The sequence below is a fragment of the Gymnoscopelus microlampas genome, assembly GCF_963454915.1.
Source record: "Gymnoscopelus microlampas genome assembly, chromosome: 20".
Lineage (NCBI taxonomy): Eukaryota > Metazoa > Chordata > Actinopteri > Myctophiformes > Myctophidae > Gymnoscopelus > Gymnoscopelus microlampas.
The window spans coordinates 22,709,409-22,723,536 of NC_139957.1; the positions used below are offsets into that span (position 1 = coordinate 22,709,409).

General features: G+C 40.3%; 2 protein-coding genes across 2 annotated transcripts; both read left to right on the forward strand.

Annotated features, from left to right (window-relative positions):
* The first annotated feature begins 175 nt into the window (after positions 1-175).
* Positions 176-7,328, forward strand: LOC311035847 (rab GTPase-activating protein 1-like). Its single transcript, XM_084044309.1, has 8 exons — positions 176-1,148; positions 2,432-2,512; positions 3,006-3,116; positions 4,269-4,373; positions 4,684-4,767; positions 5,152-5,223; positions 5,660-5,944; positions 6,460-7,328. Exons 1-8 carry the CDS (start codon positions 1,038-1,040, stop codon positions 6,688-6,690), a joined length of 1,080 nt encoding a protein of 359 aa, XP_083900435.1. The 5' UTR covers positions 176-1,037; the 3' UTR covers positions 6,691-7,328.
* A 310-nt stretch (positions 7,329-7,638) lies between these two features.
* On the forward strand, positions 7,639-13,219 carry ebi3 (Epstein-Barr virus induced 3). Its single transcript, XM_084045849.1, has 6 exons — positions 7,639-7,949; positions 8,254-8,368; positions 8,891-8,990; positions 9,372-9,489; positions 10,235-10,398; positions 12,260-13,219. Exons 1-6 carry the CDS (start codon positions 7,844-7,846, stop codon positions 12,407-12,409), a joined length of 753 nt encoding a protein of 250 aa, XP_083901975.1. The 5' UTR covers positions 7,639-7,843; the 3' UTR covers positions 12,410-13,219.
* The last annotated feature ends 909 nt before the right edge of the window (positions 13,220-14,128 follow it).

The following is a 14,128-nucleotide window of genomic DNA, read 5'->3' on the forward strand; positions in this document are numbered from 1 at the left end:
TGTGTGTGTGTGTGTGTGTGTGTGTGTGTGTGTGTGTGTGTGTGTGTGTGTGTGTGTGTGTGTGTGTGTGTGTGTGTGTGTGTGTGTGTGTGTATGAGAGAGAGCGGGAGAGGGAGAGGGAGAGAGAGAGAGAGAGAGAGAGAGAGAGAGAGAGAGAGAACGAGAATGAGAATGACACAAGGGAGGGGGAGTGAAGGAATAACAATAGAAGAGAGAATAAGGTGACAGAATAAGAAAGAGAAGCATAGCAATGGGTGTGTCTCTGTCACTTTCAGCAGTCATATAGGTCTTAAAAGCACCTACAAGACACACTTGCCAGTGTGTGTCCATGTAGTCTGACCTGCTACCTATTACCTGTAAATGTAAGCTTTACATTTGGTAGCAGACTTATCTCTTGGAGTACCCTATAGATCTGCACCTGTCTACCTTTGGACTATAACTACTGAGTTTCAAAGGAGTTTCCCTGCGTCTGGACTTTATCCCTGTATCCTGATTTACCGGCACACTGCTGGATTTCCGGTTTACTGTCTAAATATGGGAACACGGGAAACTGCTGCTGCATTTTTCTGAATTCAGTTTCTGCCTCTGATAAAAGCCATCAGTCCACAGGAGTGAATTTAGTGCGAGTGACAGATTCCTCTTGGAGCTCATCTGGGAACTACAGACTTCATGGTTAATTTTCACTCCACACAAACCAGTTATCCTATGAAGTGCTGCTGTACATTTCCTGGAGTTAAACTGTCTTCCATGCACGTTACAAAGGCAGGGCTTCTGAGAATCCATTCTGTGACTGGAATTCACCTGTGAAGACTTAGTGGCACAACATTGGCAGTGTGTGTGTGTGTGTGTGTGTGTGTGTGTGTGTGTGTGTGTGTGTGTGTGTGTGTGTGTGTGTGTGTGTGTGTGTGTGTGTGTGTGTGTGTGTGTGTGTGTGTGTGTGTGTGTGTGTGTGTGTGTGTGTGTGTGTGTGTGTGTGTGTGTGTGTGTGTGTGTGTGTGCGCGCGCTAACCCCTGTGACACTTTAATAGTTGGGCAGTATGATGGAGGAAGTGTCAATCATGATGGCGTATGACGCCCACATTGTGGACCAGATGAACGAGGAGGAGATCCTGGCTTGTCTTGTGGCAGAATCTCGGCCCAAATCCACAGTAAGATTGACCACTTAAAAGCTCGCCGTCAGACGTCCGTATTTTGGGCATGTAAACATTTCCAACATTGTCCCAAAATAGTGGTGGGATGCATTATGTGCTTGGAAGGTTGGCTATTTTTGATATTTTCACTGTCATATGACAAAGTATAAAATAGGTCTTAAGTGGTTAACTGATAAATTGATTAACTGACTATTAGTCAATATAAATTAATGTAATACAATATTGGCTTTTCAGAACTAGAATTACTTAAAGCAGCGCTATGTAACTTTTCTCTTCTACCACGGATTTGAACCCGGTTTCCTGCTCAAGTGCTGAATTTTTTGACTGTTGAGCCAATAGAGCCTGCCTAATGGTAAATTGAATCTTTACCATTAGGTGAAAATTCGTGTCAGGTGAGACATTACCTTTGACACGATCTAAATGTCTTAGTAGAAGAGCAGGTAGGCAAAATACAACCACCACAATTATATAATTTATACATACATACTCTACCATACAGATTGGACAAAATTAAAATGTATTCGTAGAAAATAAGTTGCATAGTGAGGCTTTACTTTTCCAAGTACAATGAATTGGCAGGAACTTGCCTAATGCCATTGGTGCAGAAGAATATAGTAAGAAAATAGATGCTGACAGACACTGATACTGATAGCCTATTTCTCAGACAGACCCTTAGGGTCTGGAAACTAGTTCAGAACTTTAAAATAGTCAGTATTCTTTAAAGGGAGTAAAATAAAGTACTATTCACATGCAATGTGCTGCTATTATCAATAGCAGAGCAATGACTACTACAACATATTCAACTTGGCATGGTCATCACATTACAGGCAAAATACAACTTAAGGCTCAAATTCAATGTAGGATCATGACCCTGGCATTGACTGCTTCAATCAAAATATGCTAGCAGTATAACAATAGATATAGTGACTTGCACTGAAGGCCATGAGCATAAACAGACATGACAAGCAAGGCAAAACAGATTCCCGTGCATAGATAGGTTTGAAATTGCAGACAAGAAGGAAATACAGGATGGAGGTCAAATATTTTGGAATCAAGAACTGGCATACTTTTCAAGAAAATAGCATTCTTCCTATTCCTATTTTAACTGTTCTTATCCCTATCTTGATCTCTGTTTGGGTCTGTGCTTGATTTTTTTTCTCACTCAGGCTCTATCTGGCTCCATCTCTGTTTGGATTAGATAACTCTCTTTAGCTTAGTCAAACATGACATCTGTTGATATTACTGTAACTGATTGGCCTTGACTCTCCCTCTCTCCTCAGGTTCCCTCTAAGAAGCTTAAACTCAAGGAGAGCCAGCTTCAACAGCTGCAAGAACCAGAGGACCCTATAGATAGATACCAGGTTAGACAATATAGCGTATACAGTATGCTATAATATATTTTCCTTAAAAAATGCTACACATTTATGAGGGGGAAAAAATACATTCAGTTTCTCTCAAATTCAATGGAACACATCTATTTGTTATACGTGTTTGAATTACCTACTAACGTGTAGTTTATTTTAAAGTGGACATCTCATTCTTGTCGGCCTCTATCTATTTTTGGCTTACGTTCTCCCCTCCCTGTCCCAGACGTGATATATTTTTTTAAACCTTTCCTTACAGAGACATGTGACTCAACACATTTGCAAGTGTCTCACATTGTCACATTCTCGCCCCCCCCCCCCCCCCCCCCCCTCCCTGCAAATTGTTCCTAAGCTGGTTCCGTAACTTTTAAGCTCCTGAGCTTTTCCTGTAACCATCTAGATGTAACCAGCATCTAGATGCTGTCATATTGTGTTCTGCTGCATCAAGTTTTGCAGAATCTGACTGTGTGTTCTATAATGTGTCCTATAGAGAGAGAACCACCAGCTGCAGCAGGCCAGTCTGCGTTTGGAACAGGAGAATGACAATCTGGCCCACAGACTAGTCGCTGGCAAGATTGCCTTGAAGAACGCTTTGAATGAGGTACTTCTAACTACAGTACTGCCTCTATTTCAAACAGACAGAGAGTAAAATTTGCTTAGAAAGAAACAGAAAAAAATGCTGCGGGTCAAGGTTTCAAATACCAAACCATTCGGCCACTTGGCTGTACTTTCAGGTAGGCTTCCAACCTAAAACCGGCACAAACAACATGGCCAAGCCTCATTATCTTCAGCCATTAGGCCTATATCTGAACTCTGCAACCACATAATATCACAAAATATAATGATGCCATCAAGGTTAGATTAACATCCACAATGGCAAGTGGTACAGCAGCCATACAGAAAACATGAATCTAACCCATCACCTCACTATCAGTAGCGTTGCAGCCAGTTGACAATTCTGCTCGCCTACGGACCCTTTTGTCAGTTCTTCAAGGCGGAAGAGTTCTCACTCTCAATGTTGACGCTCCATACATAAATGCATACTTGGAAGGTCATAATCGTGCTTGGCATTTTTGTGAGAATCAGTAAGATTGTCGAGCCATCATCCGATTCAGTGTTGAATGCTTTCTGTTATGGGTGAGCAGTCTCAACCCCAGAACCAAGGGCACGCTAGAGTTGTGCATAATTGAGCCTGCTCAAATAATAATAATAATATATCAAATTTATACAGCGCTTTTCTAAGTACCCAAAGATGCTTTACATGGGGGGAAGAGAAAACAACAAAAGAAAAAAAACACAATAAAAGACTAAGGAATACAATAAATACAAACAGTGGACTGATGAGAAAGCAAAAGCAAAAGTCTATCGCCCCAGGTACGGTACTTGGTCCTGGGGACCTCAAGGAGGTTGGCGTCACCAGGTTGCGGACATGGGTGCAGTGTGTGACAGTGGAGCCATCAATATTGAGTGAAAGGTCTTGGGTAGAGTGGGTGAGGGATTTGGGGCCGATGATTTCTGATTTATTGCAGTTGAGTTTGAGAAATGTATTTTGCGTCCATATCTTTACTTCTGTGAGGCAGGCAGTGAGGGTTAGGGTTAAAACATTCCATTTGTATTACTTTCAGTGGAAAGTTTTAGTGTCACACCCTCTAAATAGTTTCATAGGCCTTAATCCACCAAAGAAACTAAAGTGCCATACACAGCCTGAAAAAGTAAATATACCTCCTGATCTACATGCACGGTGTGTTGACAGGCAGAGGACAAGGCGGATGAGCTCACCAAAGAACTTCTACAGACCAGACATCGGCTACGGGCCACAGAGGAGGAGAAGAGAGTGAAGGACGAGGAAGCAGCAATGGTAAAAACTCAATAACTGAGTTTTTCATTCCTAGCACCATTTTGAATTCATAACACGATTACTATGAAAATCTATGACGGTGAAAGACCATAGATGCAATAGGAGAATTATTTATGTAACTCTGTTTCGATGGGGAAGACCCATAGATGCAAAATCAATGCAATAACAGATTTTTTAATGCAACTCCAAGAACGGTTTGTTTCCAGGTAGTCTTGCGTAGTGAGACGATCAGAGATGTTCGCCTATACTTACTATGTCTGGGAATATCTAAATTCAGTTCATCGGTTATTCTTTTATTTCCTGTAATAAGTTGAAGGAGGTGTTTCGGAGGGAGTTGGAGAAAGCTGGGCAGGAGATTAAGAGGTCAAATGGCATCATCACAGACTACAAACAGGTACATGGCCTGATCACTAAATATAAGCCTACATTTAAAGTGATCAGCTAACTCTTGTTCTTGATGTCAGTTCAACAGGTAAAACATTATTTAGCCTACAAGAATGTCTATCTAGTGTTATTAGTCGATGATTCAGATTGTCATATAACAGGATTTAAAAATGAATCTCCCTATCAGTAATTTGTATGTGGTGTTAACCACTATCCCCACTATCCCTATTTCTGAGCCAAAAATCTGTCTGTGAGGTTGTAGATTGGCTATTTTTGGTGAAGAGATTTAGTGTAGAGTGAAAAAAGAGCATACCAAGTACAGTTGCAACTCAGGTCTGTTTTATTAAGTATAGAGGGGTTTAAGTGGTTAAAAGTGAGATGTTCATTCTTCCAGATTTGCTCTCAGCTGACTAGTCGTCTGGAGAGGCAGCAGGCAACACACAGACAGGAGATGAACACACTCAGGGTGAGAGAACACTTACTGGTCACACTCTTACGACTGATTTATATTTTGATGTATAGTTGTGTGGCTCGCTGAAAATTGACGATGTGTCATGTTTTTCAGATGGAAATATGTTATTTTAATGACGTGGCCATATTATAAAGTATATCCGCCATTACTCATCCTGTGGTGTTCCCCTATCACTTATCAATTTACTTTAAGAGTTTCATTTTCCCTTCCTTCACCAGATCAGAATGTTTGTTTGTATGTTGTGTAGAGTGGTATTTTACTAGGACCACCCTTAAAGTCCATGCATTTTGTGTCTTAGAGTTGCACACGCCCCCCAAGGCATTTGCACCATGCACTTTAGCCATGAGACACCTTGCGCCATAGATCGTCTCAATGTTTTTGTCTCCCCTTATTTGTCTTTCGTCTTATTTCTCATCATTCTCACCCTCAGAGCACAGTGATGTCATGCTCCCACTGCAGGTGCATTCTAGAGTCAATCGACCATTCCAACACAGGTCAGGAGGACGAGTCCGCTCACACAGCACCATCAGATGGTTCTGGGACCACTGAACCTGGTCAGGGTGGAGACCAGGTCAGTTCCAGAGAGGCAGAACAGAGCGGGGAGGACCAGAGGAGGGACGAGGAGATGGAGTCAGTCAGGGCCCAGGTCAGAGAGCTGGAACAGGAGCTGGCCCAGACCAAAGTCCAGATGGTGGAGGCCAAGTGCAAAATCCAGGTCAGAACACACGCACGCACGCACGCACGCACGCACGCACACACACAGACAGGCACACACTTTTGGAAGCCAACTGTACAGAATTGAGGTCAAACCCCAGCATCCAACACTGCTTTGTCACACAGACACAGTCAGATGCCAGCAAACATGAACACACACACACACACACACACACATGCACGCACGCACGAACGCACGCACGCACGCACGGACACACACACACACACACACACACACACACACACACACACGCACACACGTTGTGTTAAACACAAGTTTAATTAAACTGAAACTGTCCTGGAGCTCCACTTGACAAGCCTGTTTTATTGCACAAATGTGAGTTAGCTGAACCCTCCAAATATCAACCGCACCCCCCATCTTTCTCACATGTACATACACTGTCTACATTTACTATCCAACTGCATAGAGTCGATATAGCTGAATTGCACAAACCACAAGTCAACCACAAGTGTTCTTTTATTATTTTCACATGTACCTGTGCTCTATACATATAGGAACTGGAGCACCAGAGGGGCATTCTGACCAGTGATCTCCAGGCAGCGAAGAACAGCTGGCTCAGCAAGACCCTAACCTCCCTGCGGACAGCAAGTGGGGGCCTACAGAGCATTAATGTACCCAGAGAAGGAGGCCCCATGGCAAACTGGGCTGTCCAAAGTGCCCCCCTCACTGGTTGGCGCTCAAAGAAACTGTTGTGGGCTCACAGAGAGGGCCGCGAAAACCTCTGAGACCAACAAGCGAAGTTCACTCAGGTCAAAAGAAAAAAATGAGGGTCATGTTGCACCAGTAGCCTATTGGTTAGAGCATTGAGTATACAGTATAATCACGACTTTATTCTAGCTGGAGACCTGTATTGTATGTTATCCCCTGACCTATCTGCCTGTATTTACACACTCTGTCCTGTCAAAAATTAAGTGAAACAAAATGATCTTTTAACAAAAGCCTGTTTTCCACTTCATATGCCACATATTTGATATGTCCAAGTCTGTCTCAACAAGGAGAAACTGGAAAACGTAGTTGGTTTCTGTTCTGGAAGCCATAAATAGATCGGGGCTGTGTCGCAAGAGGGCTGTACTGTACTGGATGTGTTTGATGCAGTGCAGGTTACTGTTTATCTTGTGCACTAGATGGCAGTCACACAGTGGGAATAACCAAGTAAAGCTGATAGATGTATTGAAACCAGGTGCTAGGTTTTGAGGTTTGCCATTGTCACCACTCTTTAACTGTTAACTGTTGACGAAATAGACCTTGCAGTTTTTCGGTGACACCAAGTGCTCTGTGGTTGAGTCTATGTATAATGTCTTGTAATGTATGTACAATTTTATGGAAAATAAATGGGCACCCTGCCCGATGATGGATTTTGAAATGATGTAGAAATTGTTATTTTAGTTATTAGTAAAAAATTAAAAAAAGGGGGGGGGGATTCAAGTTTCTGCATGTCACTTACAGTATGATGAGGTTTTGGGAATAATATGTGGGTTCTTCTTGAGTGGATTTTCCTGTAATACCCAATATACAGTTTGTTCCTCTTTCACTCTGACGAGTGTTGCTCTTTAAGTGGAGGTTAACCATTGCATTTTTCAGTCTGCGGAGCAGTCAGTAAGCAGAGATCACTATCTCTGCACTTTGACATAGAAAATAGAATATAGCACAATAGAATGAAAAGAACAGACCAGTGAACAGGACAAAGCACAGTGGAATAGAAAAGAGCAGAAACGAGAGAAACAGAGTAGAACAGAACAACAAAAGAAAACAGAATAGATTATTGTAGAACAAGGCTTTATTGCTCTGAGCAGAGTTTGTCTTGCACAAGAGGTTGGCTCTACAAACAAAGTGCGACTCCAAGACAAGTTTGATTGCAGCTATTTTAACACACAAAGGATGGTTGTGAAAGGCTGTGTCAGTGTTTATGTCATTGTGACTCTCCTCAGCTGTGTCCTTGGCAGCAAAGGACTGGATTTACTGAAGTCAACTATAGCATCAAGGAGTGAGTATAACTGACTACAAATACACTATACACGATTTCCCCTCTTTTTGTGCAATGTTTCTTTTATCAATTTACTGACAAAACGTTTTAAAATAAATAAAGAGAATAAAATAAGCATGTAGCTCTGTCTAGATATTTATCTATCTACAGTATATCCCTGCCACTTTATTATCTACTGTATACAGTTACATTAATAATACATTATAATAATTATTATTATTATTCCAGTTATCAATAAGCACCACTAATCCAAACTATTGACATTTAAAATGGTCTAATTACATGTACTGTCTTTTGGCATCAGTGGCTCCATCCACACCTGAAGTCCATTGCCGGTGCTCTGCCTATCCCAACCAGACTCTCTGTTCCTTGGTTGAGCCTCAGCAAGTTGTTCCAACACATTACATCATCACCTATAGGTAAACCCTCAACAGAAAACAGCAATACTGAAATTACTTAGGCCAGTGTACAGCATTAACCTGTGTTATTATAACCACTTGAACCCTAGCATCCCTATTATGGGGGGGACATTTGCAGGAAAAAGCTAATCTATAAGCTCACAATGTGTCTCTTTGTGACTCGCATTGTGAGCTTGTAGACCGGCAAATTTCTGCACAGAAACTTGGTGTAGAGGGAAATAAGAGAGGAACACAAGACACTCATGTCCAGTTTACTAAGTATAGAGGGTTTAAGTGGTTAACCTACAGTATGAAAAGGGATTGCAATTGCCAAATCTCACTTACAAATTGTACAAAATACAGTGTACAAAAACACTTCTGAAAAACAACAAACACAATGTACTGTGTGTGTGTGTGTGTGTGTGTGTGTGTGTGTGTGTGTGTGTGTGTGTGTGTGTGTGTGTGTGTGTGTGTGTGTGTGTGTGTGTGTGTGCGCGTGCGCGCGCATGTGTGCGTGTGCGTCTGTTTGTGTGCATGTATCAGTGAAAGACATAGACCATCGGTCACTAAGCAGTGCAACTTCACCCAGGATGGCTCCTCATCCTCTGCACTGAACTCAAATTCTACATCCTCATCTGGCCAGGTAGGATAAAAGATTATTTGATGTTAAGTATCCTGTAGAAACAAATCACATTTCCCTTTTTATAGCTGCTATTTACTGTTATTATCTTGACTTTCATTATCTACCTCTTGTAAAAAAAAAAATGCTTTGTGCATCAAATGGTATGGTACACCACACAGCATTTCAAGTCAAATCCCAACACACAAATGTGTGTTTGGAGGAATTGATTTCTCTAACTCTTAAATTGGGAGAAAAAAGGGTAATAACAAATGATTGATGACATTGACAATAAGTAACAAAAAGTATGTGAATAAATAATAAATACATAAAATGAGAATATTTCCAAGTCCAATGACAGAGTTAATATATCATACATTGTTTGCCCATCCCACTGTCCGGCAGGTATGGAACTTCCACCTGGAGAATCTGAAGCTTCTCACAGACTACATCATCAATGTCACAGCCGTGAACTCTCTGGGAAGCAGTTCCAACTTCACAAGCTTTATGTTGGAGGATATTGGTGAGATCCAGAGTTCCATTATGTATTCATAATAATAATAATACTCCTTCTTCTTTATGCAGAGAGTAGGATAGGGGACGCTCTCTAGAGCAGAGCGGCACTCTGCTTTAGAGTAGGGGTCTTCAACATTTTTCAGGCCAAGGACCCCTTAGCTGAGAGACAGATAAAGCAGGGACCCCCCCGCCACATATTGTATAACAATATGTTGCAGATTAAACCTTTTCATAAATTTCATAGATAGCTTTATAGACTTGTTTGACAGCACTGTCATCAGTGTTGGATTCCCGTTGATGTGTATTTTCAGACAGTTAACCACTTAAACCCTCAATACTGTATTTAGAAAACTTGTACTTGATCTGCTCTTTTTCCCCCTACACCAAACCTCTTTGTCAAAAATAGCATGCTCCCCTCAGAAAAGGAATTATAGGGTTCAAGTGGTTACTGGAAAAAAAGTTCCTATCACACAAACATTTGGTGGCCTCCCTGTAGTAAATCTGAGGACCCAGACCCCTTGTTGAAGACCCCTGCTCTAGAGAGCAAGTGAAGTATATTGTAAATATATGACATGTTCAGATAATACAGTATACAGTATATTATTAGAAACAATGGTTGTAATTGTATCATTGTATTTTTTATCATTGGGCTTCCTAGTTCTAGGAAAATGATAACATTGGTTTTGTTTCCCTCTATCGGCCTCTCCTCTCTCTCATTTCCTCCCTCTCTCTGTTTCTCTGTGTGTTTGCAGTGAAACCAGACCCTCCAGTAGACATGCGGGTTTCCCCTGTGGGTTTCAAGAAGTTGTTAGTGGAATGGGCCCCTCCCCCTACTTGGTCCAACCTTGATATCTTCCCCTTAAAATACCAGATCCAGTACCAGTGGGAAACCAGGGGCACCAAACGCAATGTGAAAGTAAGACTTTCCAATATACGTGTTCATGAGAGTGTACAAATGGAACAAAATGGGGTCCATTTGGTGCCATTTGTACATTCTCTGTCTACTAAAGCAAAGTTAATGTGGTTAATTCAAATTAAACAAAAACTAAAATAAAGACTCAAACCATTTTCGAAAACAGAAAGAAAATAACAATAGTGAAGCTAAAAGGAAACTAAGAGTTAAAAAAGAAAAAAAGATTACTTGTGTTAGTTTGTTGACCATGATGACTAGAATCCTCAAGTAAGGACCAGATCAAAGTGAAATATCAATACATCTCAACTAATAAGTAATAATGCTGAGCCCTTTACTGAGAGCATCTGGATATTTGACACTATATACTACTGTATTAATAAAATAAACTTGAAAACCAAACAAAAAATAAAAGTGAATATTCATAAAAAAATAAAAGCAGAACTAAAACTGGTAGCACCTTAAGTAGAGCAAAATCTGTTTGGACATTTAAACCTAGGAAGCATTTTATACAATATTATAAAATTATTAGGATTGTCACTGCAGCCTGTGCCCTATACATAGTCATTAGGAACTGTGTTTAGTAAGTATGTGTTTAGTAGTAGTGTTTGTGTTGCATGCTTCTTTACATGTGTACTTCTGACAAAAACAACACAAAGGACTGCAATTGTTTTTAAACAAGTCAATTTATTGAATTGTGTGAGGAAGTTGAATTTATTGTTAGTCACCTGCATCTCCCCTGCAATCATGTTGATTGGGGAGGTGCCAAGTACTGTAGAGGAGGAGGGGTGTTTGTTTCACGGGTTAGGATAAAGCAAATGTTTATAATCTTGTGAGTGATTTGGCGCCTGAAATATGTATTTGAAATTTGTTTAGTAAAACAGTGTCATAGTTTAAGATAACGCTGTGTTTGTAGTTGACTGAATTACCAATTACTAATTGTGTTTTGGTATGGTCCACCTGCTATATATTGGAGGCTGGGATTGCAGAGTGTAGTTCAGGCTTGGGCTAACAAGCAGATAATACCAGCCAGGAGAGAGTGCAAGAGTCTTTGGAAGGGAAAATCCTGTTACAGTTCTTTGTTGTTTTTAGCTGTCAGGTGTTCATTTCTTATTTTGGAATTTTATTTTTGTCCAGTCTTATGTTTTCTTTTATTTTTGAAGTATTATTTTTGCCTGGGGCCTGCACTGTATAAATCCTGCATGGAAACTATTAGTGTTTGGAGGTGAATTAAAAAACAAAAGTGCATCCTTGGACTTTTTAAAACATTTTGGAAGCCTTAGCCATCTGCCAACTGTTACAAGGATGATATAAAAACTTTATTGTACCAATACATGTTCGGAGATGTCTAAGGTGTGATACACGTAAAACCGATGCATCCCCTCCACCCGAAACCAGTGAGGGTTCCCCTCTTCACCTTTAAAATGCTGAGGGAGGATTAAAGTAGGCCTACATCTTTCCCGCAGACATACTGCCATCCGGTGAAAATGTTCTGAAAAACAAGTTCATTACAACTAGAGAAACAGATGGACATGGATGCCTGTGACATAGCTGCCCCCAAAAAAGTGTGGGTTTGTTCGTTGATAGATATGCGGCACTCTGTTTACACACACAAACAGGACGACAATGGAAATAAGCTCTCGAGCTTCATTGTCTTTTACCCTTAAAAGTACTATTATAGGCTATGATTATGCATATGCATTTTGTCATTAAAGTCAATTTATGACTTTCATAGATGCATTTAAAGTATTACTGGGTTTGCAATCTGGGAACCCATTCTGCAAAAGAATAAAGAAAGAAATGGCAGAAACTTGAGCGATAACAGTGTTTGTTATTTAACTTTTTTTTTCTTCTTTTCTCTCCACAGCTGGGACCATATGAGAATAGCAGGGTGGAGCTTAAAGGGCTGACCACACACAGGACATACCTGGTCCAGGTGTGTTCCATGGAGCTGCTGGGCCTGGGAGAGTGCAGCAATTGGAGCAAAGCTGTTAAAGTCACCATACCAAAGCAGTAGAGCAGTGGTTCTCAAACATTTTTCAATTTCAACGACCCCCACAACTCTGAGAGGGTATGAATGGAACCAAACTGACCTTTATGGGTCTATTCATACATTCTCCGGGTTACAGACCTGTAAGGGTCCACTTGGAACCCCCTTGAGTCACGGTGAGGGTCCCTGGACCCCACCTTGAGAACCACTGCCCTCGAGAATTTTCCATGTTTCCATGAGAGTAAACCACCTAATGAATACACTGACTTGCTGGTAGAGCCACAAAGCCTATTAAAGGAAACGCTAATAAAAACTTCAGCATAGAGAAATGCAATCAAATCTGACCTTTTTATGACTTCTACAGTACTGTCCACTCAAATGAGGTGAATAGGTCTCTAGTGGTAACAGGTGAGAATTCTGTGGCAAATCACATTTTAGAAAAGAAAGAAAATTCAAACTTCAAAGCTATGCTTAAAAGTAACAACAACCTCCATAAAAATTTAATTATTTTGAAATAATAGTCCCAAAAAAATACTCAAGTAAAGTACAGATACTTGAAAAATGTACGTAGGCGTACATTGTTACTGTCCACCTCTGGCAATAATGAATAACTGTTTTCCGTGGATGATTTGTTGTTATTTTGAATGCACAAAGTGACAACTACTGATATTTTGTTTTATTAACAATGCATGAATGTTCAGAAAAAAATACATATAAACATGTACTCTTTGCATACATTCTATCATTAAATGATAAAATGTAATGTTACATCTTATACTGTTCGGACGGTCTATTGTTACTTGTGTTGTGTATCTTCAATAATGTGAAAAAATAAAATAAGACTTTTATGACCAAAGCCAGACTTTCTATATCCATACATATTAAAATATACATTAACCACATGAACCCTTGTGTCCCTATTCTGGGCATGTCATAATAGGCGAACATTCGGCAAAAATAAAAGATCTAAAAGCTGCCGTTGCTATTTTTGGTAAAGAGATTTGGTGTAGAGTGAACAAGGAGGGGGCCAAGTATAGACCCCTGGGGGACACCAGTCATCAAAGTATATAGTGCAAGGGTCTTCAACGTTTCTCAGGCCAAGGACCCCTTAACTGAGAGAGAGATGAAGCATGGACTGTGCCACTTTGTGAGCTTGTAGATCTGCTATTTTCGGCTAATGTTCCCAGCAGAATAGGGATGCGAGGGTTCAAGTGGTTAATTTAAAAATACAAAAATAAAGTCCCTATCATACAAAGATTTGGCGGCCCCCCTGCAGTATCTCTGAGGACCCCCCTAGGGTTCTCAGACCCCCTGTTGAAGACCCCTGATATAGTGTTTAAGTGGTTAACATGTTAGTTTATCTTTATCCATTTGTAACTCTGAGACAAATGTAAACAAATGAACCCTTACAAGTCATTTGTACACTCTGAGAGTAAAATGAACATCTGCTATGTGATCTGCTATTTTCAAACTTCTTAAATATTTTTCTAATTTATTTATGAAATTATATGATTTTCGAAATACTTTAGAAAAACTGGTGGAATTGTTTTTAATTGATGAAAAGTTATGATTTCTTTACTTTTTAGAAATCATTTGAAATAATATATCTATTTTTTTAAATGTAGGAAACAAAACAAAAGGGCATATTTACTCGCGACCCATAAAAACTGGTCCACGATCCAAACATGGACCCCCGACCCACTGTTTGGGAATCAGTGTGTGTGTATGGTGTGTACACATTAAACT